Source organism: Narcine bancroftii, chromosome 3 (genome assembly GCF_036971445.1).
Source record: "Narcine bancroftii isolate sNarBan1 chromosome 3, sNarBan1.hap1, whole genome shotgun sequence".
Classification (NCBI taxonomy): Eukaryota; Metazoa; Chordata; class Chondrichthyes; order Torpediniformes; family Narcinidae; genus Narcine; species Narcine bancroftii.
Window position 1 is genome coordinate 93069901 of NC_091471.1, and position 27517 is coordinate 93097417.

The window sequence follows — 27517 nt, forward strand, 5'->3', positions numbered from 1 at the left end:
TTTCTTCATTTTATTTCTTCTTTTCTGGAGAGGGCTGGTATTCTCCTACCGGCCATTACTCCATCATGTGACTCCACTCCCTTCATAAATACTTTGAGGAGTATTTCAAAGATACACAACTCTGGGATAGACGACCCTTTTTATAAAGCATTTAGTTCTAGATTCTCCCACAAGTGAAACATTCCCTATATGTCCACTTTTAAGAGCTCTCAAAATCAAACATTCAACTGCTTCTTCTCACTTTTCTGAACATAAAAAAGTACATGTTTACCCTGACCAAATTTTGATCATAGGACAATCCTCCTATTACATACAAGTCTAGTAAACTTCTGAACTGCTTCCAGTGCATTAATATCCTTCCGTTAGTAGGGCTACCTATACTACCACATCACTTCAGATAAAATCTGCATTTTTCTATTCATGTATCTTAATAATAAATTTCACCATTCTTAGCTTTCTTGCTGTACCTACATATTGACCATTTTTGCAAATGCTATTTCAAGCTTTGCCCCTCCTTGACCTTTTTAGTCACGTAACGATACCACAGTACAACTTACCAGTATTCACTTGACAAAAACAATAATGAACCATAAGATCAAATAACATTACAAATGTACACCAAAATAATAAAACTCAAGAGAATAATTGCATGGAGATGTATTTAAACTTAAAAAATAAAAAAAAAATTGTTATCCATTTTCTCTTGCAGGCATATGTCAAGAATATATTAAAGTCATTTGCACAGCAAGGTTCCTATCGAGGAACCAAACCACCAGTTGTCAAAGCCATACAAATGTCACAGTTAAACCAAATGCAGATAAATCACAGAAGAGTGAAAAAAAATACAACCACAACACAAAATTAAACGGCTCTACTATGTTAACCAAGTACTACAGCATACCAGAATAAGAAGTATCAAATGGTTGGTCCTGTGGGCCACAAACTCTTAAAATATCTCTGGAAAATGTCAAGTTCATACAAAACTCATTATTGAAGAAGCATGCATTAATTAAGGAATACACCAGGTTCTTTCCTCACAATTCAACATCATTACGTCAAGACAACTGTGAAGAAGGCAATCAAAGCCTTTACTTTCTAAGGTACATGAGGAGATCTGGGATGTGACTGAATACTCTATCAAACTTCCAGAGATGCACTGTGGAAATATACTAACTGGTTTCATCACAACCTGGCTTGGAAATTCAACCGCCCAGGAATGCAGATGACTCCAGAAAGTAATAAGCATGGACAGCCTCTGACCTCCCATCCAATGAGGTACTACTTCAAAAAAGCAACCTACAACTATTATTTGAACTATTATTTAATAACTCATATTCAGAAGATAATTATCTATAAAATGGAATTCACATCCTTTGGTGTGTTATAATTGATGCATCTGCCACCAAAGCTCATTTTGAGCTCTTGGGGGAAAAAAAAATCACTATTCTTGAAATTGGACAAAACATTAAGTGTATACCAATTCATGTGCTTAAACCAATTGGTTCAGGATATGCAATCAATTTTATTCCATGATTGATCTTTCTCGTGATCTCCCCTGCACAAGATCAAAGAGAGACAGTCAAGAATTTCATGCAAGGGCAAGGATAGTAGATTCAAACATATAAAGGTTTGGACATCACATGTTCAAAACTCAACACCACCTTTCTGTGAACTACTTCTAGCCCTTTTGGATTGTTAATGGCATGAAATAATGTCTCTAAATTTTCTGCCAATGGGCAAATTTACTGAAATAATGCTTGGATAAAGACCCTGCAGGAAGCATTCTACAAGCAAAAACTAAATTGCTGGAGGAACTAAATAGGTTCATCAGCATCTGTGTGGAATGTGTCAGAGGAATTTTCAACATTTCAGGTCAAGACCCTGCATCAGGAACAGTGAGTGAAGAGAGAAAACTGCCAGAGAGGAGATGGGTGAGATGAGGGACAGTAGGTGATAGGTGAACAGTGGAGAAGTGAAGAATGAAGGACAATGGACCCAGATTAAGCAAGAAGTAGAAATTAGACAAAAATCAGATAGTGACAGCTGGAAACAGAAATCCTCACACACACCCAAAAAAAAAGAAATCTAGATAGAACCAGATTGAAGGAGGGAATTCATTGGGTGAAATATGTGGGTAGTGGGAAAGTGGATGAGAATGAGTGATCGTGGGCTGGGAGAGGATATGGGAGAGAGGACAAAAATAGGAGAGAGGGGAACACAGCAGCACACCTGAAACTGGAAAATTCAATGATCAATGCAGTTACCCTTGTCAAGTGTCTTGGAACATCTTGCTATGTGAAAGACCTACAAAGAGTACTTTTTTTTTTTAACTATTTCTCAAGTATGGACAGTGAACAGACACGACTTTCAATTATTATTTAAACATGGTCTAGAAATTCAATTGCATAGCATTCAATCCACAAGAATGGCAGAGAGGATCACGGGATACTCCCTCCTACCCATCGAAGAGATCTACCGGGATCGTTGTTTGAAGGTGCACAAAATCGTTGAGGACCCCTACCACCGCTCACGTTGGGTAAGAGATATGGGAACATCAGAGCCGGCACCACCAGACTGGGAAACAGCTTCTTCCCACTTGCAGTGAGAATGCTGAACGATCAAAGAAACTGCTCACACAAACCATCTGAGACTCTCATATTCCTGAAACAATATTTATTTGTTTGTATATGTATTATTGTCTGTATGTGTTATGTTTGGTTGTATGTCTGCATCTTTTTCACCAAGGACCAGAGAACTCTGTTTCATCAGTTTATACTTCTGCAATCAGATGTAATATGAAAAAAAAAGCCAGCATTGCTGGTGCTGCTACTGGTGCAGACCCAAGGAGAGCAGAGAAACAGGACTCCTGCAGGGTCCAATTGCCTTGTCAGACTGTCAGCTCCAAACAGGCTTTAAATAGCCTGTTTATGGAGTTGACAGTGGTTTTATTTAAAAATTATGCGACTGCAGGGTCTGCGCCCAAGATGGTGGTATGTAATGTCGGCAGCAGCCACAAGGGATTGCGTACTCCAGGGAAGCAGAGGACTGGCACAGGGCACCAGAAAACAAGGAGAAAACTCCCCCATTTGAGAAGGAGGCCAAGTGGCTGACCAGTGAGGGGCTCTGCTGCTGAAGAATACTTGGGCCGCGGGCAGTTGGCGACTCGAAGTGATAAACTCATAGCTCAAAACTAGCTAAAGAGATACCTGGTATCAGAACCGGGATGTGAGAAGGTGCTGAAGACATCCTGATCATGTCGGAGATTTGGATAAGGAGCTTGGGCTGAGTTTGGACTGCACTCTATGTGGCTGCGGGATCACTGGAGGTGAATCCACGGACACTCGCTGACGCTGAAGGGACTCTCTTGCATCTCTTTCTCTGACTGCAAGAGGTGCTTAAGGCAATTCCTGCTGATGGCGAATGTCTGGTAGATGAAAGCAAATTCCATGTAATATTGCACTATTTTTATTATTTGACAATAAAGGAATCTTGAATAAACTTGACTTGCTCTCTAAAATATTTGCAAAATCTTAGTCACACACTACGTAGTGTACTTGCAGACTTTTGATCTGCATCTTCAGCATGTGCATGTAAACTGCTGGGATTCTGCTCAATTGATGTTACTTGCTTAGATACCAATGCAGTTTCCGGAAGTTTAAAACATGTTTGACTTTGGCTTCAGATGTCACATATCCAGGCTGCTACAGGGAAAATTCCTTCATCATTAATGGAGTGATGACTTGCTCCATCTTCTATCCCAGCCTATGTTCTTTCGGCGCCTCAGTCCCCAATTACCTCTACCCTCAAAATCCTCTCCCACTGCTTGGCAGATCACAAGACCATGGACCATAAGATAATCAGATAAGATAATAGGAGCAGAATTAAGCCATTTGGCCAATTGAGTCTACTTCACCGTTCCATTTTAACAGGGTCCATTTCCTGTAAATGAAGGCCAGTATATAAAAAGAATTTCTTGGTAAGTTTCAGTAGAGCCCAGTGTTTTAGTGCTCTTCTTAAACTCTTCCTAAGATTCAATTACTACATATACACATGTAATTGTTGATACTGTATAATAGTCGACCCCTTTTTTGGCTTTTTTTTAAAAAGTGGATTTTTTTTGCATGACCAGTGTAAAAGTTGACCCGTATTTTTGGCCACGGCCGCCCACCAACACTATGACTGCAGATCCTCGCCCCCACTGCCTGCCTATCTGAATTCCTGACCATAGATCCTTGCCCAGTGCCCAGCCATCCAATCTCCTGATCATGGATCCTCGCCCCGGCGCCCACCCATCTGAAATTCTAACTGTGGATCCTAGCCCCAGCGCCCACTCATCCGAATTCCCAAACGCGAATCCTTGCCCAGACACCTGCCTATTCAAAGTCCCGACTGCAGATCCTCATCCCTGCCAGCCAACCACCCACCTGAGCTACTGACGTCCCGACCACGAACCTCCCGGCCATCCGAGCTCCCGATGCTTTAAACGACACAAGTACTCATGAGGTCAAAAGTTTGACCTGTGTAAAAGTTGCCCCCTTTTATATGCCCCAAAAAGTGATCCAAAAATAAAAATGATTACAAGAGCATATATGGTATTTACTGAAATACAAGTATTTCTTTAACTGGCCTGTACAGTTATGAAACACAAATTTAGCCATGACATTAAACATCTAAGTGTGAACATTTAAAGATTTGCTGACCTGGAGATTAATAATTGCTCACAACATTTCTCCAATCACTTTCCAATTATTGAAAATAATGGAGATAATCTCATAACTGTCAGCTAAAGAGAATGTAGTAGCATGTATAGTCTTATATATAGATCTATGTTTACAAGAAAAATATAAATACCGCTGACTTATGATGTTTCAATTTACGATATTTTGAAGTTATGATGATCAGAATCAGTTTTGAATAAAGGTAAGTCGGGTTCGACCTGTATTGTGCTTTGACAAACCAATGCCATTTTAAAAAAAAGCTAATTTGGAATGTATGCACAGATTGCCGTTGCTGGGGAGGGAGAGAGATTGAAGAGGGAGAGAGAGCGATGGCAATCTGTGCCCGTGTTCCAAATCACAATGTAGGTTGTGAGGTGACGTTACCTTGTGCTCCCGGCAGCAGTGGGGATGGCGGCCTCCCAACAGGGACAGGATGGTACAGGTAGACCCCGACTTATAATAATTGCACCATACGACGCAAGTCCCAGAACGGAATCCCATCCCAAGTCAGAGTTTATCTGCAATAAACCTTAGAAATATACCATATATGCAAACTAGAATTTCTTGTCACCAATATAATGCTGTACCACTAGAAATTTACACAAGGAAAATACCATATTTTTTTAAAATTAGTAAAAGCACGAAGATTGAAAGCTAAAAACACTGATACGTACCATTTATTATCTCTGCATTTCGGAGAATTACTTTCAAATGGCTTTGGAAAAGCCAAGTACTCTGTTTTTCCAGAGATGCTGTGTTCATTTACAAGAGGTTGCTGATCACTGCTTTGGACACTGACATTTTGAGACACATCACTAAACCCAGGTGGGAATATGGGATTAACATTAAAACCTGTTTTGAAACAAAAGATGAATTGATTATTGAGAAAGAGTAAAACAATGGCTTTCAGCTGCTTTGCTTACGTTCTCAACTCTGTTGTCTGATCAGAAACAATTAAGAGTCTTGTTCTTTTTTTTAAATTAGTGCTCAGATTATTCAATAGTACTGAAAGGTGAGAGGTGAGAGGTGAAGGATCATTAAAAGGGAGATCCACTGCCATAACTAACTATTTTGCTCAAATTAGACCTATGCTAGGCGAACCCTCTGTCCTAGAGTCCAGCTCAGCTGTCCACTAATGAAATACAAAGCAGAGATTGGAATACAGTAGAGGTCAGTTTCTGTATGAGACAGATCATCCACACCCAAATTATGGAACTGGCAAGTCATGTCTCAAAAACATTGTGGAAGCATAAAGAAAACACATAATTTGTGAAACTCACAATCTTTCTTTGCATGTATTTTTGCTCTGATATTAAGATATGCATTGAACTAAAATACCAGGTTATACAGTTCACTTTCTAGGTTAGATCTTTCAAGCATTCACATTATTTGAGAAGTGTTTGGCTTCCATTTATTACTGTTCCCACCAATGATCAAAAGTTTACTTTATGCCCAGTCTAAAAAAAATAATTGACAGTGTTCATTTGTTATTTTCTTTAAACCAAATATTATTCACATCAAAATTATGAACTTAATCCATATATGAATAACTATTTCCTCTAAAATCACCACTTACCATGAACCAAAGGAGAACAACTGGGAAATCTTGACATGTTTAATGGGTTTAAGGATGGAGAAGGAAAAAATGGAGGGAAGACAAAATTGCTGGGGGAAGGAAGTGGAACACTTTGATTTCCTGACTTCTTGTCTTGCTGCTGTTCTTGAGTCAGAAGGTCATTCAGATTTTGCCTGAGTCTACAAGGATAAAACAACAAGCAAATATTCAGTCTTTACGAACAAGGATTCAAGTAATATGATAACTGTTCTTTAAATGTATATTATTTTAGGCATACAAGAAAAACAAGTCTTAAATGAAACATCTTTCAGGTTTAGGCAACAATTACTTTTAAACTGGTTTTAAACAGAGTTAAAACAAATAAACCCTTGATGTCTGATTCTTTCATCAGAAACTACCTTCAAGTGTTTTTTTTCTTTAAATATTTCTGATCAAGTTTTACTGAAATAGCAAGTTCTCTAGATATTTTTCGCCTTTCCAAAAAACCAGAAGAGCAAGAATACTGAAACAATACATAGCTCAAAGCAAAATATCAGGGTCCTGAAAAAGTGCAGATTAAAGTCTTAAACTTAACAGAAGCTACATGTATTTGGGCTTCTTTCACAAGTCACAGTGGCAGTGCCAGATCCCCACGTTCAGCCCTCAACTTGAATGAAGTTTACACATTCTTCCCATGACCTAACAAGCTTTCTCCAGATACTACGGTTTCCTCCCACATCTTAAAGCACGTAAATTGGTTGATTCATCGATTACATAAATTGCCTTTGGCATGCAGGTGAATGTTGGAATCTTGTGGGAATTGAGAAAATGGGGAGAATAAAATGGGATGAATATTGAAAGTGTAAAAGGGTGGTTGATGATCAATGCTAGTTTGGTGGGTCAAATTCTAGACGGGAACTCAAGGCCAGGTGGGCATTTGCTTAGGATAGTTCTTTTATATCTTGTTTTGACACATTATGTGACATAAAACCATGTAGACAAATTTCCCTGACAATACAATAAAGATGCAAAGTACAGGAATATTAATGTGAATGTGCCTATAGCAGAAAACACATAATTGTCAGAAATGTACTTCAGAGTCTGAGGCAACATCTGTAATGAGATACATAGTGTTATGAAGATGTGCTGGGAATTTCCACTTAACTGTGGAGCGGCACAGTTAGCGTAGCAGCTAGTGCAATACTGTTACAACGCCAGCTACTGGGAGTGGAATCCAAGTCCCGTGCTGTCTGTATGAAGTTTGTACATTCTCTCCATGTCTGAGTGGGTTTCCTCCGGAAGCTCTAGTTTCCTTCCACAGTTCAAAATGTACCATGGGCGCAGGTTAATTGGGTGTAATTGGATGGCAAGGGTTCATAGGCCGAAAGGGTCTGATAAATTTTAAATTAAAATCTTTTAAATTTAGACCAGTCACCCGATCCAATCTGTCAGATAAAATAGTTCACATTTAATTTACAATTAATTAAAATTTTATTTTTCAAAAACAGATATACATTTCTCCAAGGCTCAACACCATGCCAATTTATAAATGCAAGCTGACTATTTGAATGATTGAGATAATGTTTAAAATGCAGAAACAAATTTTTTCAAAGTACAGAATAAATATATGATTTATTCATACAAACCACGATACAAACAAAGAATAAGTTTCAACTTGTGATAATCCAAAAAGAACAGAATGGGTTGATTCTGCATCTTGTACAACCACGAAATGAAAATTTTTATTGTTGGTTGTTTATTTTGGTAAAACTATGAACACTTTTTAAAAAATAAATGTTGTTCAATGTAAATGAAATCCAAACACAATTTTATTTATAACATTTTCATACATCTTCAGACTCTCTAACCTACATGACAAATAATGGGGCATTGGCAATGATCTTTGAGTCCTCCTTGACCATAGGGAGAAGCCAGTTATTGAAGAATGGCAAATATGGTCCCCTTGTTTAAAAAAGGTAATAGGGAGAATCCTGGGAATTACAGACCATTGAGTGGGCAAACTACTGGAGAGGATTTTTAGGGACAGAATTTACGAGCATTTAGAGAAGTTCAGTATTCTCAAGAGATAGTTGGCATGGCCTTGTGAGTGGGTCATACCTCATAAGCCTAAATGAGTTTTTTGAGGAAGTAACAAAAAAAAAGGAAGGTAGAGCAGTAGATGTTGTATATATAGATTTTGTATATATAGGCAATTGACAAGGTCCCTATGGGAGAATCGTTCAGACTCATGAGGCATGGGATTCATTGAACTTTGGCCATATGGTTTCAGAATTGGCTTGCCTGTAGAAAGCAGAGAATAGTAGCAGACAGAAAGTATTCTGCCTGGAGGTCAGTGATTAGTGTAGTTCCACAGGGAACTGTTCTGGAGCCCTGCTCTGTGATTTTTATAAATAACCTAGATGAACAAGCGGAAAGATGGGTCAGTAAGTTTTCATGATTATAAAGCTTGGAGAAATTGTGGATAGTGAAGGTTACAAAAGGATATAGACAGGATGCAGAGTTGGGTAGAAAAGCGGTAGATGGAGTTCAATCCAGGTAAGTGTGAGGGGATGAATTTTGGAAGGTCAAACTTAAAGGCAGAATACATATAACCATATAACCACTGACAGCACAGAACAGGCCAGTTCGGCCCTACTAGTCCATGCCATAACAAATCCCCACCCTCCTAGTCCCACTGACCAGCACCCGGTCCATACCCCTCCAGTCCTCTCCTATCCATGTAACTATCCAGTCTTTCCTTAAATGTAACCAATGATCCCGCCTTGACCACGTCTGTTGGAAGCTCATTCCACATCCCTACCTCCCTTTGCGTAAAGAAATTTCCCCTCATGTTCCCCTTATAATTTTCTCCCTTCAATCTTAAACCATGCCCTCTAGTTTAAATCTCCCCCACTCTTAATTGAAAAAGCCTATCCACGTTTACTCTGTCTGTCCCTTTTAAAATCTTAAAACACCTCTATCAAGTCCCCTCTCAATCTTCTACGCTCCAGAGAAAAAAAGCCCCAGTCTGCACAACCTTTCCCTGTAACTCAAACCTTGAAATCCTGTCAACATTCTCGTGAACCTTCTCTGCACTCTCTCTATTTTGTTTATATCTTTCCTATAATTTGGTGACCAAAACTGTACACAGTACTCCAAATTTGGCCTCACCAATGCCTTGTACAATTTCATCATAACCTGGTTAATAGTTGGATACTTAACAGTGTGGAAGAACAAAGGGAGCTTAGGGTCCAAATCCATAGATATCTCAAGGTTGCCGCCCAGGATGATAGGATAGTTAAGGTGGCCTACGGAATGCTGGGTTTCATAGGTCAGAGGATTGAGTTCAGGAGTTGTGAGGTAGTGTTGCAGCTCTATAAATCTCCTATAAGACCACATTTAGAATATTGTGCTCAGTTCTGGTCAGCTCGATATATAAAGGACGCGAAAGGTATGGAGAAGGTGCAGAGGAGACTTACCAGGATGTTGCCTGGATTGGAATACACGTCTTATGAGGCAAGGTTAGCAGATCTAGGGCCCTTCTCTTTGGAGTAGAGCGGATGAGAGGTGATTTAATGGAGGTCTACACAATAATAAGAAGCATAGACAAAGTAGACAGCAACATCTTTTTTCCTAGGGTAGGAGTAGAAAACACCAGAGGATATTTATACAAACTGAAGGGAGTAAAGTTTAGGGGAGACATCAGGGACTTTTCTTTTAATTTTTTTGTTTTACATATTTGTGGATGTCTGCAATGCATTGCCATGAAGTTCCCCCCAAAAAAGAGGGTTATGAGATAGGGAGGGTTTAGCTTTTTTTTTCCAGCGAGGTATATATAGGTCAGTACAATATTGTGGCCCAAAGTACCTGTTCTGTGGTGTAATGTTCTATGTTCCAATTCAGGTGAATCTCATTGATTAAATATTGACTCGATATGAAGTTACAGGAAATCCTAGTTTATGCAAATTAGCATGGTGATGATAACTGGCACTGAATACATTATAGGCCTTGAAACCACATGTAAATTAATCAGCATCTCCAGCTCTTAGAGCATACGTATTATATCTGCCAGTATGACTCAAAGTTTTTCTCCACCATGAAGACCAAAAATCCCTAAACTCATATGGTTTCAGCCTCAACAACTAGAATTGTGAAAATATGTTTTTGAGTATGGGTAATACCAAGAAGGTTATCCTTTTACACCAATGCTAGATTTTCATTTTTTAAATTTTTCCTGAAGTCTTCTGCAGACAGAAGTCATTGGCATATCCACACCTGCCTCCTGAAGAGTTTTTCTGATCTGTTGGACAGGTATTTGAGGATTTTTCTTCATTATGATGAGAATTCTGTCATCAGCAGTGGAGGTCTTCCTTGGAATACCACTCCCTTTGTGATTAGTGAGCTCACCAGTATGCTCTTAATGTTCCAAATGATGTTGATTTTGGTAATCCTCAAATTTGGGCGATGTTTTTACTGTTTTATTCTTGATTCTTAGCCTCAATGTTTTCTTGGACTTTCACTGGCACAACTCTGGACCTCGTATTGAAAAGAAAATGGCAACTACACACTCCAAAAGTGGTCAAAAGCTTAGAAGCAAGCCTAGTTCTTATACCAGCACCAACATATCTGAGTAGTCACAAAGATCTGTGAAGCCAAATGTCCCAAGGATTACGGTGCCCTGAAATGAGGGGACTATATACAAAATGTGCTGTAATTTCTACATGGTCAAACCAAAATGTATACAAATAACCTTGAATAAACTCTGGAATGTGCACTTTAATTGCATGCTAATTGTTTGATTACAAATTTAAAAACTGTGGAACAAAGAGGCAAATAAGGAAAAAAGTGTCTTTGACCCAAACATCATGGAGGCCACTGTATGTCACTTGCACATCCAAGCCTAAATGGTATCAGGTCTTGCTAAGCCCAATATGCATCAGTTCATTGTGGCTGAATATAGGGACTATTAGCAAACAGTTCTGTTCACTGAATATTTGTGTCATGCACTTAGAGCCAGCAGCCAAGATCCTCATGTGAAGGCAGCAGTGAACCTGTGATAAAATTATTAAAATCAACAATTTGGACCTTCACAAAATTATCAGTTCTGGCTCCCTGTACATTGCAAATGACTAAGATTTTGATTCAAAAAGTAAAGTGAAAGACCTAACTCAAAAAATATGTAGCCTAGATAAAGTAATATTGCAAAATAAATTATCAGAAGCATATCATCTTCGTTTTCTAGAAAGCATTGCTATAAATAAATTATTTTGAATATCAACACACCTTTGCATGTGGTTCTGTTGCCAAGCCAACTGAGTGTAACACTGATTTAATTGATGCATGATTACATGAACCTGTGGCGATCCAACATTGCTGGGCATTACACTGTAAGGGCCAGTAAGAAATGTCTGCAGAAGGTATGAAAGTGCCTGGACATAAATAAAAACATTCATAGCTACACAAACAGAATATGTCATCCTTCAGCAAAGCAAAAAACTAAAAGTAAACTCAAAGGAAAAGCAACCATCCTTTTCAACAATGTCATTCTGGTGGATTTTGTCCCTTACAGACAAAAATGGCTCAAACTGTGGGCTCAGTATTCCCTTAATTTAATTTAACATAATCTTTCTGCTCTTGAATTTATGGTCTTCATTATAAAGCTCAATCCTCTTTGAGCTTGATTGCTTCATCCAACTAACTCTTCCAAGGAGTTAAACAATTCCGAACACTTAACGCTCAGAAAAATCTTTCATTTCTATGATGCTGCACAAATACCCCCTTTTTTGGGGTTTCTCCCTCCAAACTACATTATAACTTGATATGTACAACCCTGAAGTATCTCTTACCTGGTTGTAAATTTTATGAAAGTTTTGTATCATCCAGGTCTGTGAATTTTCAAATTACTTGACTTTGAGGATACAACACCTTCAATGTTGACCAGAAAATTTCAAATAATTATTTTCCCCAATTCTGAACCATTCGAAACATTCAGGATTCTCTCCTCTTCCCCCACCCCCACACACTCCCCCAACCTGCAAATGATACTTTAAACCAAAAGCTCACATCTGCTCATGGATAAACTTGATCTTCCAAAATTATTTATTACCTGCTGGTCCTGCATCAGGGCCTGGCACATATTTGTGCTGAATTCCAACTGCTTGGTTAGTTGGTTCACTTGTTCTTGCCAGTGTTCTCTTTCTTCCACATAAGAGAGATCTGCTGCCCAGCGTAAATTCTCCTGTCGGCGCATTCCAACATTCTGTTGTTTGCTTTTTAGGAATGGGTGATACTTCCCATCTACAGAAGACCTTAGTTTTTCTCTGCATCTGCAAAAAAGATACAATAGAAAATCATGTTTTACAATGTTCACTGCTTGAAGGTTTGTCCACAGACAAGTAATTTAACACTTGAAAATCAGACGTTATGCAAAAAAGTGTCCGTAAAGTGGATGCAACTAGAGGTTGTGAAAGGCAAGGAAGAAAATATCCATAATTTCCATTTTTCTTAAAATTATGAATCATAAAATGTATGTGGTGTAACATCATTTTATGTGCTAACAAAGAGTAGATCAATTTTAAGAAATTTTCTTCAGCAAATGTTTAATTATTAAACTTAATTGATAACATTAGCAACTTCATTTGAAAGAATAGGGGAGCAATCACTCAGACAAGTTGCAACCATGAAAGGAGAACTATGATTATATGGCATATTAGGGAATCATCATTTAAAATAGAAACACTGCAAATCTAAATCTAGATACTGTGTGGTATGAAATTTGTCTTCTCCCAATAATCTTCCTAATTTTTGTGTTAGAGCCTATGGAGATGTAGATATTGACAAAATTAATTCATGCAGTGCATCTTTCACTTTTATATCTCAGGCACTTCCAAGATAGACAATGACTTAATTCCACTTATTTTGTGAATGGGTTCCCAAGTGGGTAATGAGATCATTTTGGAACTGCAGACTCTTCTAAGGATAGGACAGCTGGTGGCTGATGGAGTGGGAGTCCAGGTAATTTGAGAAAGGATCCATTTCTTCTGCAGAGGCTTTGCTCTTGAACTTCTAATACCTTCCCAAATGCTCCTTCTCCACTTAGAGAGGTCATGGGATAGAAATTCCAGGAAGTCCGTGCAGATATTGCATGTCTTGCAAAAACCTTTTGTATACAGGGATTCCTTGTATAACACTGTTTTGAACAGTGCGGGCTTTGATACAACTTGGTCAGTTTCCATCCTGAGTGGTCTGTTCTCGTCCAGGCCAGTCACTGTGACATTGTCTCAAAACTTCAGACAAGTGTCGTTTCAAACAAAGACGAAGGCAAGCATCTGACAATCACCTGGCTCTGTGTCTCTGCAGCCCCAAGACCGCCTTCACTCCCACCCCCTCCTCACCTGACGGATCGCGCACGATGACCATTGTGGGCTGAATTGGCTGGAGACAGGCAGGGGGAGCTGGAACTAAAGAAGTAAAAACTACATAAGACAAATATTTTCTTGAATAAACAATGGTCACTTATTGCCAATAAAGATCTTTGTCATTTTTCAGTTTTGTATATAGCTTTTAAATACTATATCCACATGTTTGCACAAGAGTTCGAGGTAAAAGAATAAATAATTATAAGACTGGAACATATTACATTAAAATACATTCTAATAATGCTCTGAACAGTGCAGTTTTCCATAACACTGAACTTGCTTGTATCAATGTTTAAACAACAAGGGAAGGCTTTTCAACCATTTAAATACAGTACAATTCCGATTATCCGAAATGGCCAGGACCGGGCCTGTTGGATCAAAGGTTTTTTTTTGAGAACGGATCATTTTTTAGCAACAGTAAATCACTTGTAACAGCGTTTAAACAACAACAACAAGTAAGGCATTTTAAGCATTATAATAATGTTTAATTATCTCAAAAAAAAATGCTGGCCAATGCTGGTCATCAACACTTCCCCACCAAGGTCCTGCTCGTGCCAGCACCCCGAGGGTGCCAATCCTGCCCGAGATCCCAAGGTCTGCTGCTGCCACCACCGGGAGCCCAGTGACCCTAGTCAGTTCAGCTCCAAAAAAAATTTGGATAAATGAGGATTTCAGAGAATCATATTTTAGATAATCGGAGTTGTACTGTAATGTTTAATTCTCATTAAAAAAAATGCTGGCTGCTGCCAATTATCGACATCGGATAATTAGAGTTGGACTGCATATAGAATATATTTTACCTTTATATGCAAATAAAAAGCTTCCCAATACACTAAAACACTTTAAACATAATAATACAGTACATAATATAGGACATTATAATAAAATTTTGTACAGTCATAAGAGATTATGACAGTTTTGCTTGGGGCCATTTAAAGGAAACAGAGCAATGGGTCTTCAACGTCTTTTGTGCCCTCATTGTGGTTATAGAAAGAATTGTCAGATTTCCTTCTTTTGCTTTCAGAAGAATGAGACACCATTTCTACTGACCCACAAATTGGGTTTTAAAGTTGCAGAAGGCACTCTTCTAAAACGGAAATTTCTCTGAAGCACCTCAACAAGGGCATCGTGAGTAATCAACATTCTGTTTCTCTCTTCGCCCCCCCCCATCTCTCTCCCCCACTTCAGGAACTGCTAACTTCATCTAAGGCCTGCGTGCCTCAACCATTCACCTAAGGCCTGCGTTCACATCAATCTTAAGCCTACGTGTCATCACTGAATTTCTGAACTTTGAACTCAGCACTGCTTTCCCAGAATTGAGTTTTCCACACTCACCAATATATTTGCACATAGCTTGAGCTTAAGTTAGATAATTGTATACAAATTTAGATAAGTTAGTTAAATTATAGAAGGTGTTATACAATTGTTAATTAATAATTAAAAATATTATTTTAAATATAACACTATCTGGGCTAATCTTTATCATTGTCATGTACAAAACAAAATTTAATCAAAACTCTTATTTTATTCATAGTCAACATGGGTTATTTTGTTATCCAAGAAGTTGTGAATTGAGCTCAGCATTTGGGAACATTTGCAGAAAATATAGAAAATAGGTGTAGGAGTAGGCCATTTGGCCCTTCAAGCCTACACCACCATTCATTTTGATCATGGCTGATCATCCTCTCACTCCCCTGTTCCAGCTCTCTCTCCATACCCCCTGATCCCCCTAGTCACAAGTATTAAATCTAACTCTCTCTTAAATATAGCTATGGAACTGGCCTCAATCACTTCCTGTGGCAGAGAATTCCATAAATTCACCACCCTCTGAGTGAAAAAATTCTTCCTCATCTCAGTCCTAAAGGTTTCATCTTAAGGCAGTGCTTCTTGTAGACTAGTTTAATGGATGGGAAGTGAGACCAGTGATGAACTGGCTATTGGTGTGTGTGAAAGTTCCTTTTTAGAAGAAATCTGATCATAGTAAAAGATGAAGTCGTTGAAATTGTCCGAGCCATGGATAAAGCTCTAAAAAACTGTCCTGATGTCATCATGATTCATGTCCATGTATATCAGGTATGATTTCAACTCAGACAGTATTTTCTGATATCTACATTTTCATGCTCATTGCCACAATTAGATAAATGTTGTAATCATTTCAAAAACAATTACTCAAATACATCCAACAATCAGAAACAAGAGTAAAAATTGAGAGTTAATTCAGATAAAGGTTTAAATAAATAATATTTATACTATATTAAACAGATATACAGAAAAAAATGACTTCACTTTTTAAAAATTGACCAAAAAATCTATTTAAATGAATGGGGCAATACTAATCTGCCAGCTTCAGTTGGCATAAAGGTGCTGTGGATTCAAGTAGCACAAGGAACAGAAGATCAGATGTGCCTGCAGAGGATCTCAAGAACACTTTCTAATTCTATTCTGCTGGCCCATAGCACATACCAGTGCACAAGATTTTGACATAGGCAATGAAAGTTAACTGTCAGTCTCTGTAAAAGGGCTGAAAAATATTTTTTGGAATCAATTTCCAATAGGGTTATATTTTGTATTAATGCAAATTACTGCTGTGTCTTACAATAGATGTAAACAAAATAAATATGATTGAAAGTAGGAAAGCATAAATGAAATAAAAAATGCAACAAATAGGACAGCTGAATATGTTGCATGCCTTTAAAATTTTATAATCTTTAAGTCAATGTCAGTTTATGATAAATTTGGAATGCAAAATAGGTTCTGATTGCATCACAACCCAGTTTGAAAGCTTGAATGTCCAGGAACTCAGAAGAAAGTGGCAGAAATAGCCAGTCCATCACTGGTCTCACTTCCCATCCATTGAACAAGTCAAGAGGAAGCACTGCCTTAAGATGACAGCCAGCATCACAAAAGACCCCTGTACCCTAGCCATGCTCATGTTTAGGCACAAGAGTCAGAAGTCCTTGTGTAAGCTTTATTTTGTTGTTTTTTTTGGGGGGGGGGGGGGTTAGTGGTTGTTTAATTTAGGGGCTATTTAGCAAGGTGAGCTTTAAAAAAAAATTATTAAGGAGAGGGTTTTTTTGTGGATTAAAAGAATAGAAGGGGGGGTTTATTTTATTCTGATAACAATGTCTAGTTTGAATTTTGCAACATTTAATGTGCAGGGTTTAAACAACCCAATTAAGCATAAATGTGTGTTAGCCTATATAAAAAAGATGAAAGTCGATATTGCTTTTCTGCAGGAAACTCATTTAACTGAAAAAAAAAACATTTAAAATTCTTTCAATTCAAAAGCAAGAGGAGTGGTGATTTTGATTCACAAGAAAATACCATTTGAACTTGAATCTTTGGTGGAATCAGCTGGCCAAATCCTAACGATTAATTGTAAATTGTTTGCTGAGTCATGGTCTTTGTTGAATGTGTATGCACCTAATGTTGATGAACAATTTGTGTCTGAAGATTTTTTAACTCTAAGTCAAGCTAAAGAAATTTCAATTGTGTATTAGATCCATTAATGGATAAATCTCAAAAAATCTTGAAAAAAATCAAAAGCAGCGGTCCAATTGGTTTCTTTGATGAGACTTAAATTTGATAGAGGTTTGGAGAAGGTTAAATCCAACTGAGAAAGATTTTTCATTTTATTCTTTGCGTCATGATTCATTTTCAAGGATTGACTTCTTTTTGGTATCAGCACATTTGCAATCTCGTTTTATTGAAGCTGAATATAAGAGTAGAATAATTTCTGACCATTCATTGTTAATCATTTCTTGTGTTGGGCCGGAAGATATTCGATCAACTTTTCGCTGGAGGTTTAATGCAATGTTATTGAAAAAAAACAGAATTTATAGAATTCATTAAGGATCAAATTGCTTTTTTTCTGGACTTGAATAGGAATACAGTTCAAAGTAATTTTACTTTATGGAATGCTTTGAAGGCGTTTTTACGTAGTCAAATTATTAGTTATGCATCAAAGGAAAAGAAGAAATTTTTGGTGGAGACTCGGTCATTGGAAAAACAGATAGCTGATTTGGTAAAAGAATTTCAGAGGAATTGTACAGAGGATAATCAGGCAATTTTAACTAAATTGAAGTTACGATATAATGCACTACAAACACATCAATGTGAATGTTTGATTCAAAGATCTAAGCAACGTTATTATGAGTTAGGGGACAGAGCCCATAAAGTTCCAGCATGGCAAATGAAAACAGAACAAGCATCAAGAACTATTAATGCTATGAGGAAAAATAACTCAGTTAATTTTAAACCTCAGAAAATCAATGACCAATTTTTATCATTTTACCAGAAATTATATGCTTCTGAGGGAGTTCGAGATGATGGTTCCATTGAATCTTTTTTGTCAGAATTAAATTTGCCAATATTAGGGGAAAATTATGTGAGGAAACTGGACTCTCCTTTTACAGATTTAGAAATAAAGGATGCTATTCAACAAATGCCTAACAGGAAGTCTCCAGGAGATGATGGGTTCACTGTTGAATTTTATAAAGTTTTTATGATGATTTGTCTTTTTTATTTATGGATGTTCTTCATCAGGTAACGCAAGAACAAGCTTTACCAGACTCGTGTTTAAGTCCAATAATAACGGTTATACCAAAAAAAGATAGAGAACCTTTGAATGTAGCTTCATATCGGCCAATTTCTTTATTAAATGTAGATTATAAAATAATAGCAAAATTATTGTCGAACAGACTTGCCATAATTGGTACATGCTGATTAGGCTGGTTTTATTAAAAATAGGTATGCCTCTGACAATATTCTTAAGAGTGATTCCGATGATCAACGCTTCACGTCAGCAACCCAACCTACCAATGGTAGTTGCTCTAGATGCTGAAAAGAGCTTTTGATAGGGTCGAATGGAATTTTTTATTTAAAGTTTTGGAGAAATAGAAGTTTGGACCTTTTTTATTGGTTGGGTGAAGGCACTATATAATAATCCCGTTGCTAGAGTGGCGACAAATGGTCAAACTTCTTTTTTTAAATTATCATGTTCAACTTGTCACGGTTGTCCTTTGTCTCCAGCCAGCTCTATTTATGTTGGTCATTTAACTGTTAGCTCAAGCTATTAGGCAGAATGAGAATATTAGAGGTATAAGGATAACAGACAATGAATACAAGATTAATTTATTTGCTGATGACGTTTTGATATATTTAACTAATCTGGAACGATCATTAATTTTTTTGCAAGAATGTTTGGAACAATACGGTAAATTGTCAGGATATAAAGTGAATTGGGACAAAAGTGACATTTTACCAATTTCTGAGGGAAATTATGACCAATGTAGACAAATTACTAAATTTCATTATTCAGTATTTAGGTATACTGATTGATGTAAATATTCAATCATTGTGTAATTTAAATTATGTACCATTAATGAGAAATATTAAAGCAGATTTGATTAAATGGAAGGATTTACCTTTGTCATTAATTGGTTGATTAAATTGTATTAAGATGAATATCTTTCCGCAAATTCAGTATCTTTTCCAGTCAATTCCATCAACTTAGAGAGAAACTCGGAATTTCAGTAAATTCGTTGTTTGTTTATTATCAAATTAGAGCGTTAGTGAAAGATAATTTTGGAAGAGAAATGAAAATTCCTAAGTTAACAAAATTTGAGTTTATGATTTCTCATTTTTCAAATAAGGGTTTTATTTCAGAGAGGTATGTGTTGTAACAAGACACTATGGATAAAATAAATTTAGATAAATCTAGGATTAAATGGGGAAATGATTTAATTTGTGATATTAATCAGGCCAATTGGGAGGACTATGTGTTTTGATGGTGTGACAAAATTGCTTAATGTAAGATATAGAATGATTAATTATAATTTTTTGCATCAGTTATATCTATCCCCTGAGAAATTGAAAAAATATGGATTTAGTAATTCAGAGTTGTGTTTTAGATGTGGATTATATGAAGGAACATTTTTACATTCAGTTTGGCTTTGTGATAAACTTCAATGATTTTGGCATAAAATTTACGAATTTCTTCAAAATTTGTTTAAAATCCAATTTTTGTTAGATCAAAAATATTTTTTGTTGGGTTATACTGATCCATTTATGGATTTGTGATTAGATAAGTTTCAGACAGCATTTTTTCATTTAGCATTGGCTGTAGCACGTAAATGTTGCGATTTCTTGGAAAGTCGAAGTTGAGATAAATATAAATCATTGGTGGAATGAGTTGAGGTCCTGTATTTATACAAGAGCAAATAACATAAATTTGCATGATAATTATGACTTTTTTGTTTAGATGTGATCGCCTTATTTGAAATGTATGAATTTTAATTAAACTGCTTTATTTTGTTTTATTTTCTTCATGCTTCCCTTGTGGAGTTTGCTGAGGGTGGGATAGCTGTAGTTTTCACTTTTATATTACGGACTTTGTAAAAGTTTTTGTTTTGAAAATATTAAATAAAGTTTTTTAAAAAAAAAAAGTCAGAAGCCTGAAGTTCGACCTCTCAAGGTTCAAGAAAACTTCACCCTCACCCCCCCCCCCCCCAACAGCTAATCAGGCTCTTGAACTTCCCTAAACTACTGTACTCAGAATACTATTTCATATCTAACATATCTATCTGCATTACTTACATGCATTTTCTTCTTAAATATACTTAAATTGATTTTAACATGTTTTAAGTATGGGGGAAGCTGCATTAAGTAAGAATTTCATTTCATCTTGATAATATAAGAATAAACTCTTCATTCATTCAATATTGTATCTTGATTACTTTGGTTAAGAGCAATTTGTTCATAACATTGGAATTATATTCCATTTTTGCTCATTTTAACTGATTAACATCTTGTTGATTAGTTTTCAGACAAAATTATATTTCAGTACATTTTCCAGTTCAATATTTCTCAGCCTGTGGTTCACAGATCACTGGTTTGCTATAGGTAGACCTTTGCAATGCATCAAAGACAAATATTACTGATATAATAATCAAGTAATAAGCAAAACAAGGCTGTATTTTTGAAAAGTCTAAAAAAAATTCCCTGCTGAAATAACACAAAAAAACTCAGTGGTCTGGGAGAGGACTTGAGATCACCGACCTCACACAGCCCCACCCATACAACTGGAGAGCCATACGTTTATTGTAGAATGATCTGCAGTACACAAATCAATATTTAAAGTCGTCTGTGGGTGAAAAAAGATGGAAGAACCACAATTGTTTTTTTGTCATGTTGCAGGTGATAAAATCAAGTTATATTTTAAGATGGATTATAAACAACCTCACACAGAGCGCGTCAGAAAACTGGTAACCCTGTAATGATGTACATTCACTGAATACACCTTTAGTACAGTAAAAAGAAACCAATCCCCATACGTTGTCAGAAACATAAAAAATGCACGCATTGACAACTCTTCTCTCTGTTCTGAAGGTAAACTTTCATAAGAGTCTTTAAAACATTATTTCCTCAAATATTTCTCCAAAGTAAAGGAAATAACCTAATATCCAGATTTATTAAAGCAGATTTGTATCTACAACCTGATTCAATGCAAAGAATTGCTGCTGGGACATATTAATTTCAGAAACTTCAAATCACAATATCCTGTGAAAAACAATTTTCAAGAATTTCAAGGTTATATGCAACTTGTTTGTTATCATATTGTTTGAACCATAGTCAACTCTAACTAACCTGTTCTTACTCTCTCTTGAATTGCGTATTACTTGGGATCGGCTAGAATGAGGATGTGTGTGGTGTGTCTCATGGGAACTTGTTTCAAGGAAGTCTTCTGGTTGTGTCACCCCATCTGATTGATAGTCGTTGTCATCATCATCTACATCAGCATCATTATGTATTGCTTCTTCATCACATTCCTCCTCATACTCTAATACACCTTGTGTAGAACCACCCCAAGTGGCCATGGTTCTATAAACATTAAAGGTCTCAAGATTATTTGATTTGATTATCAAGTTTGAATTAACCCCAAACTTATCCCATTAAAAAATCTTCTTTCCCCAAGAGCTATACAAGTTCCAAACAAAGTTGGACCACTTTAGCCATAACAAAATTCCTGATTGATATTACAGCAGAAGTCTGAAAATCCAGACTGCTTCGGGATTAGGTCAGAGCAGAATTTCCAGATTCCCGGGCAGTACTTTTAAAATTCCAATTTAAAGAGGAATAAAGTTTGATAGTTTATTCGTTAGTAAATATAGCGTGGCGGCCCGCAATTGCGGAGATCGGGCCGGCACATGGCACGGCAGCAGCCACAGACAGAAATTGCTAAAGCAACTCCCAGGACGATGAACTGGCAGGAGTAGAAGATGGGGCAGCATCAGCCCAACAGCCCTAAAATGGCATTGGTCAAACTACCCAGCTAACTCAGCAGAAACTGGCTGGGGAAGAAGGGTATTCATATGCATGGATGTTCCCACCCGCTATTGTTATTCATATGGATGACTCAGTCAATCAGCAGGGGGGGGGGGGGGGGGGGGGAGACAGCAGGAAACTGAACAGCTTGAAAGCAGCCTTTTCAGCCCTAATAAAGGAATGGGTTTAACCAGCCAGACTGTGTGTGTGTGTGTTTCTTTGTAGCAGTCAGCTACAATAACATGCTTCATTTATCAAAACAAGCAGAGTTAGAGAAAAATAAAGTGGTTGCTTGTTGCTGCTGTGCAAATGTGCCGCTAATGCATGCACGCAAAAACCTGTTCTATTTAAAATGTTTTAATATTCAAAAAGCAAAGATTCTTTGGTGGCCAGATTTCCGGCATCAGATTTTTAGACTTCCACTGTGTAACAGAAAAGTCAATATTAAAGAAAGTATAGTTTGATTCATTTCATGAGATCCCAATCAAATGTGCGAGACTTTCTACTGCATTGGTCCAGCAATAATCGGACACTTGGGCTTTATATCAAAGGAAGAATAAGTTGGCACGAGAGAAGGTCCAGAGAAGATTTTCAAGGATGATCCCCAGAGTAAAAAAAAACTTTTCATGCCCAAGCCCATTATCATGGATTGAGTAAAAAGCAGGCAGGTGCCTGAATAAAAAAGTGGGGATGGGAGAGGAGGGAAGAAGGGGCTGGGGGAGAAGCACAGGCCAAACAGGCAAGTCAGAGATGGATATGAATAGCAGAGTAAAAAGCAGAAATATTATAGAGAGAGGGGGCATCCCTCTGAATGGAGAGGGAAGGGGCTGGGAAACTGGAGGCAAAGGTACAGGTACACAATCCTTTATCTGGACATCTAAAATTCAGAAAGCTCCAAAATCCGGCAAGTGGGGAGAAAGACCAGCAGCGCAAGTCGGGCAGGCAGGGGAAGACGGCACCGTGACTGGTAAAGGGGTGGGGGTGGATAAGGCAGCACAATTCGGGTGGGCTTTAATCTGGCTTTCCAAAATCCGGAAAAATCCAAAATTCAGAACACACTGTCCCCCAAGGGTTCTGGATAAAGGATTGTGTACCTGTATAGGGAAAGAGAAGATTTGGAGGGCTTAATGGAAACTGGAGAAATCAATGTTCATGCCATTTGGTTGGAGTATCTAAATGGATTATTAGGTGTTCCTCCTCCAATTTGCAGGTGGTATCAGTTTGGCACTGCATGAGGCAAAGGACAGACGTGATATGAGATTAGGGTGTGGAATTAAAATGATGGACCACTGGGAGGATGTCCCCCTTATAACAGTGGACAAAGCACAGGTGCTCAATGAAGTGATCTCCCAGTTTGTGTCCAGTCTCTGATGTCGAGGAGGCCACAAGAGTACCAGATACAGTAGATGACCCTGGCAGATTCACGTCAAGTTTTACTTCAGTTGGAAGGTCTGTTTGGGCAGAGGTTTGGCAAGTGTAGCATTTCCTGCGGTCACAGGGGTAGGTACTGAGGGATGAGTGATCAAGGGGCTCCCAGAGTCCAGGATTCCCTTTGTACTCTCCCAGCATATTATCCGCTGAAAATTCTGCCATTTACAATGTGATCCCACCATCCAACACATTGTAACCTCTTCTCCCCTCCTTGCAGGCACCACTCCCTACAAAAGTCCCCTGTCCACTCATCCCTTCCCATTAATCACTGCTTCAGTACCTACCAGTGATCACAGGAAACGAAACATCTTCTCCCTTCCCATGACTCGGTGCCCAAAAAAATCCTTCCAAATGAAGCAATATTTCTATTATGAATCTGCAGGGGTCATCTACTGCATCCAGTGCTCCTATTTTGGTGTCCTCTACATTGGAGAGACTGGAAGATCTCTTCACTGAGCACCTACACTCTGTCTGCTGCAAGTGGGGAACCATTTTAATTCTACATCCCATTCCTACACCAACACATCTGTCCATGGCCTCATGTAGTGAAACCAAGGACACCAGTAAATTGGAGGAGCAACACCCAATCTGGTCACCCTCAAACCAAATGGCATTAACATCGACTTCTCCAGTTTCCATTAGGCCCCTGCCTAGTCATCCCCCCTTGCCTATCCCTGTGCCTCCTTTCATTTATCTCCCCACCTTTTTCCTCTCCATTCAGAAAGCTACCCCCCATCAGCTTTTTTCTCTTCTACCCTCACACCCATATCGACCTCTTGCCTGTTGGCCTGTTCTCCCCCTGCCATTTTTTCCTTCCGCTCCTCTCCCCACCTTCTTATTCAGGTGCCTCCCTGCTCTTTGATCATTTCTTGATGAAGGGCTCTGGTCCAAAACATTGGTTATATCCCTCTGCTTCCAATAGATGCTGTGCAATGTGCTGAGTTTCTCCAGCACTTTTGTGTCTTGCACAATGAGCAAAAATCAAATGTAAACCTATTCTATTTGTTTCCAAACAGGACACTTTTTATTCAACTAGCATTAGCAAAACAGAAAATACTTTTGACAGATTTTCTAAGAAGTGCTTTATAGCAATATTGGTTATTCTGAAGATATTAATCAACAATTTATTAACAATTTTCAATGAAGCTAGAAATAATTCAAATTATTAATCTAACAGATTTTTATTATTCATCTTGATCTAACCTTTCAGTTCTGCTGAGTTGCTGTGTGCCCTGTGTCTCTTCACTTATGACAGATGCAGCAATAATGGAATCGCTATCAGTCAATGCTTTTTGTCGCTGATGCTCAGCCATTAATGCCTCAAGTTGTTTTCTTCTCTGACGCAATTCTTCTCGTAGAATTTGGTGCCTACGCATCTCTGACCACAGCTAAAATAAATGCAAGATTGTTGTAACTCAATACAAAGCTCTCAAATATAAATCCAATCTCCTTTCAGATATTAAATAGATTCAAGTGCTACAGCAATTTCTCTATCTGTTAATAAGGCAATATCCATAGAAGATACTCCATCCAGAAGTAACCAGAGATAGGCAATAAATGCAGGTATAACCAACAACATACATCCAATAAACAATATATTAAAAACAATGAATGAGACAAGAATCCATAAATTTTCAAAATGAAGTTGCAAACTTTAGTGTAAAAGTTCCAGTCAGGTTTTAAGCTGTACATTTAATCAAGAATCACAAAAATAAAACAGATGGAGAGAGAAAAAAAAAGAATCGCTGAGAGACCATTAATCAAATTCCTACTCAGACCATCAAATCTAAATTTCCAGTGGCCACATCCGACCTCACCTTACATGCCAAACAGTAACATTACATACTTTTTTCAATTCCAAAGGCTTCCTATTTAACATAATGACTTGAAAATGTTCACTTGCTTGCAACTGTGTATAGTTTCAATCCTTCATCTGCATCAATCTTGCCCAATCAAAAACTCTGTAGATTTGCTTTTCTTGCAAAATTGCATAATGTATGCCTTCATTTTTATCAGATGTACATATCACCACCAGGACTCTGATCTTCAATATTTTACTTGATGTTTTCTCTTTATGACTCTCCGCAGCTTCAAACATACTTTAAAACTAATTAATTAAACAAGAATAATTTTAGAGATATTACCTCACTATCAGGAGGTGGGGCTGCAACTGGGTCAGGCAATGCCTGTGCTGTTGCGCCCTGAACTCTAACTGCAGGAGCTGATGTAACAATGGGAACTTTTATTTTCGACAAAGTTCTTGCACTCGATGTTGGCCACTACATGCAAGCAAAGATAATGTAATTATACATGGGTCTAAGCAACCTGTAAAAGGAACCTATTGTTAAACCTTCTCTATTTTCAGAAAGCATTTTTTCCATATTGTAGGAATTAATGCTAACTATTGCTATAAAGCAATTTGATTTATCATATTTTATGGCATACAAGACCCACTGACATATTAAAACCCCCTCACCCCCATTTCAGCAGGGAATATTGACTTTTTAGAGTAATTACAGATAAGCATTTAATGTTATTGAAATATATAGCTATAGAATACCAGAAAAAAAATAAACAAAACATGCAACTAGGACAACAAGAAAAATTTTTATAATACTGCTGTATTTACAAGAGAAACAAAAGCAGTTTAGCTATAGCAGAAAACATTTTATAAAAACAAACTGCTGCTGTTGGTCTCCGCGCTGGTCCCACTGCCTGCTCTCTACCAGGTGGGGGGCGTGAAGGGCAAGGAACAGGGCAGTGGACTCAGTGTGGGGACTTGTGGTGGGGGGGGAAGCAAGGTGGTGGGATCAGTGTGGGGACTGGAGGCAGACTGTCAGGGGGAATGGAGCAGCAGGACCAATACAGGGACCAACAGTAGGCCGCTGGGAGAGTCACCCGACAGCCTGCCATCAGCCCCACACTGATATCACTGCCCACCCCCCCCCCAACTCCCCCCCCGACATTCCGCCGCCAGCCCCAAATGAGAGACAGCAGTGGTGATGCTAGTGAGCCACACAGCAACGATGATCACTGTAGGCATTACTCACCATTTACACCCTAATTTCAACTTTGCATACAAGACCTGGGGGATATTTTTGAGTTTTTTTTGGAAAAAAGTGGGTGTTTTATGCCATCCAATATGTTAAATAACATTTTCCATTCACATTAATACAACTGTTTTAAACTTCAATAAAATAACAAAAGATTAAAAACATAAGCATCAAGAACATTCTTCTGAATTTAGGAAAATTGTCCCCTATTCCAAATCAAAACAACTCTGTGTAACAACCCTTCAGAACAGAAAAAGAAAGAGAAAATCAACCTGTAGGTGAGGGTATGATCTTTGTAGATGCTTAATTTTATCCTGAATTTCAATCAAGCATTTTCTTTCTTTTTGTAACTGCTTCAGGTCATGCTGGTGTTGCTGAAGTTTAGCTTCATAGAATTTCTCTCTATCACAGAAATCCAATCAGAAAAAAAAATCTTCCATTAGCACCACTATTTTGAAACACAGCAAGGAAAACTACTCAAGGTAAAATTCAGAAACTTCTGGAAGTACTTCCAAACCACACTACAGAAAACTAGCAGACTAAGAAGATAGTTCTAACTAAAAATGATTGAATTAATCATTGCTTTGGTGGAGAAAGGCATAAAAAAAATGTGCTTTTAGCATGTTGATAGCCAGACAATCAATTTTAATGAAATGGAAAGATGAATCTTCACCTACTCATGCAGTGGTTACATGAAGTAATGTCCTAGTTAAGCTTTGAGAAAATTAGATACAACATTATAGATAGAAAGTTTCAATTTCAAAATATGTGGGCCCCATTCATAGAAAACTATCACGATTCGTAGATTGGATGCTTCGGCAATTCTCTGTCTAGTTTCTGAAGGTTGCTATTCAATCCATATCTTTTTTTTCTCTATAAGGTAACCTTGATTAGAGGAATGGGAAGATTAGTTTTTTTTCCCAAGATAATCGACCATATACAGGTTTAATTATAGTTGTCCTAGATCATATTATCACATGAGACAGATATTACTCTGTATTATGACCACGGCTTGCT

The 27517-nt window shown here is 37.7% G+C and overlaps 1 protein-coding gene across 10 annotated transcripts in view; it reads right to left on the reverse strand.

Moving 5' to 3' along the window:
• Positions 1 to 27517, reverse strand: part of pcm1 (pericentriolar material 1) — a 120283-nt gene that overhangs the window by 52113 nt on the left and 40653 nt on the right. For 8 of the 10 annotated variants that reach the window (XR_011353538.1, XM_069924543.1, XM_069924540.1 and 5 more), the window contains 9 exons: positions 26773 to 26902; positions 25592 to 25726; positions 24651 to 24835; positions 21339 to 21572; positions 13668 to 13733; positions 12380 to 12599; positions 11557 to 11702; positions 6295 to 6473; positions 5393 to 5570 (listed from right to left, as the gene is read on the reverse strand). Coding sequence is in view for 9 of the 10 variants with exons in the window: in XM_069924543.1 (XP_069780644.1) it covers positions 5393 to 5570; positions 6295 to 6473; positions 11557 to 11702; positions 12380 to 12599; positions 13668 to 13733; positions 21339 to 21572; positions 24651 to 24835; positions 25592 to 25726; positions 26773 to 26902 (1473 nt within the window). In the remaining variant the exon portion in view is untranslated. The remainder of the gene's footprint in view (positions 1 to 5392; positions 5571 to 6294; positions 6474 to 11556; positions 11703 to 12379; positions 12600 to 13667; positions 13734 to 21338; positions 21573 to 24650; positions 24836 to 25591; positions 25727 to 26772; positions 26903 to 27517) is intronic. The other 2 variants (XM_069924537.1, XM_069924541.1) reach the window with 2 other exon arrangements.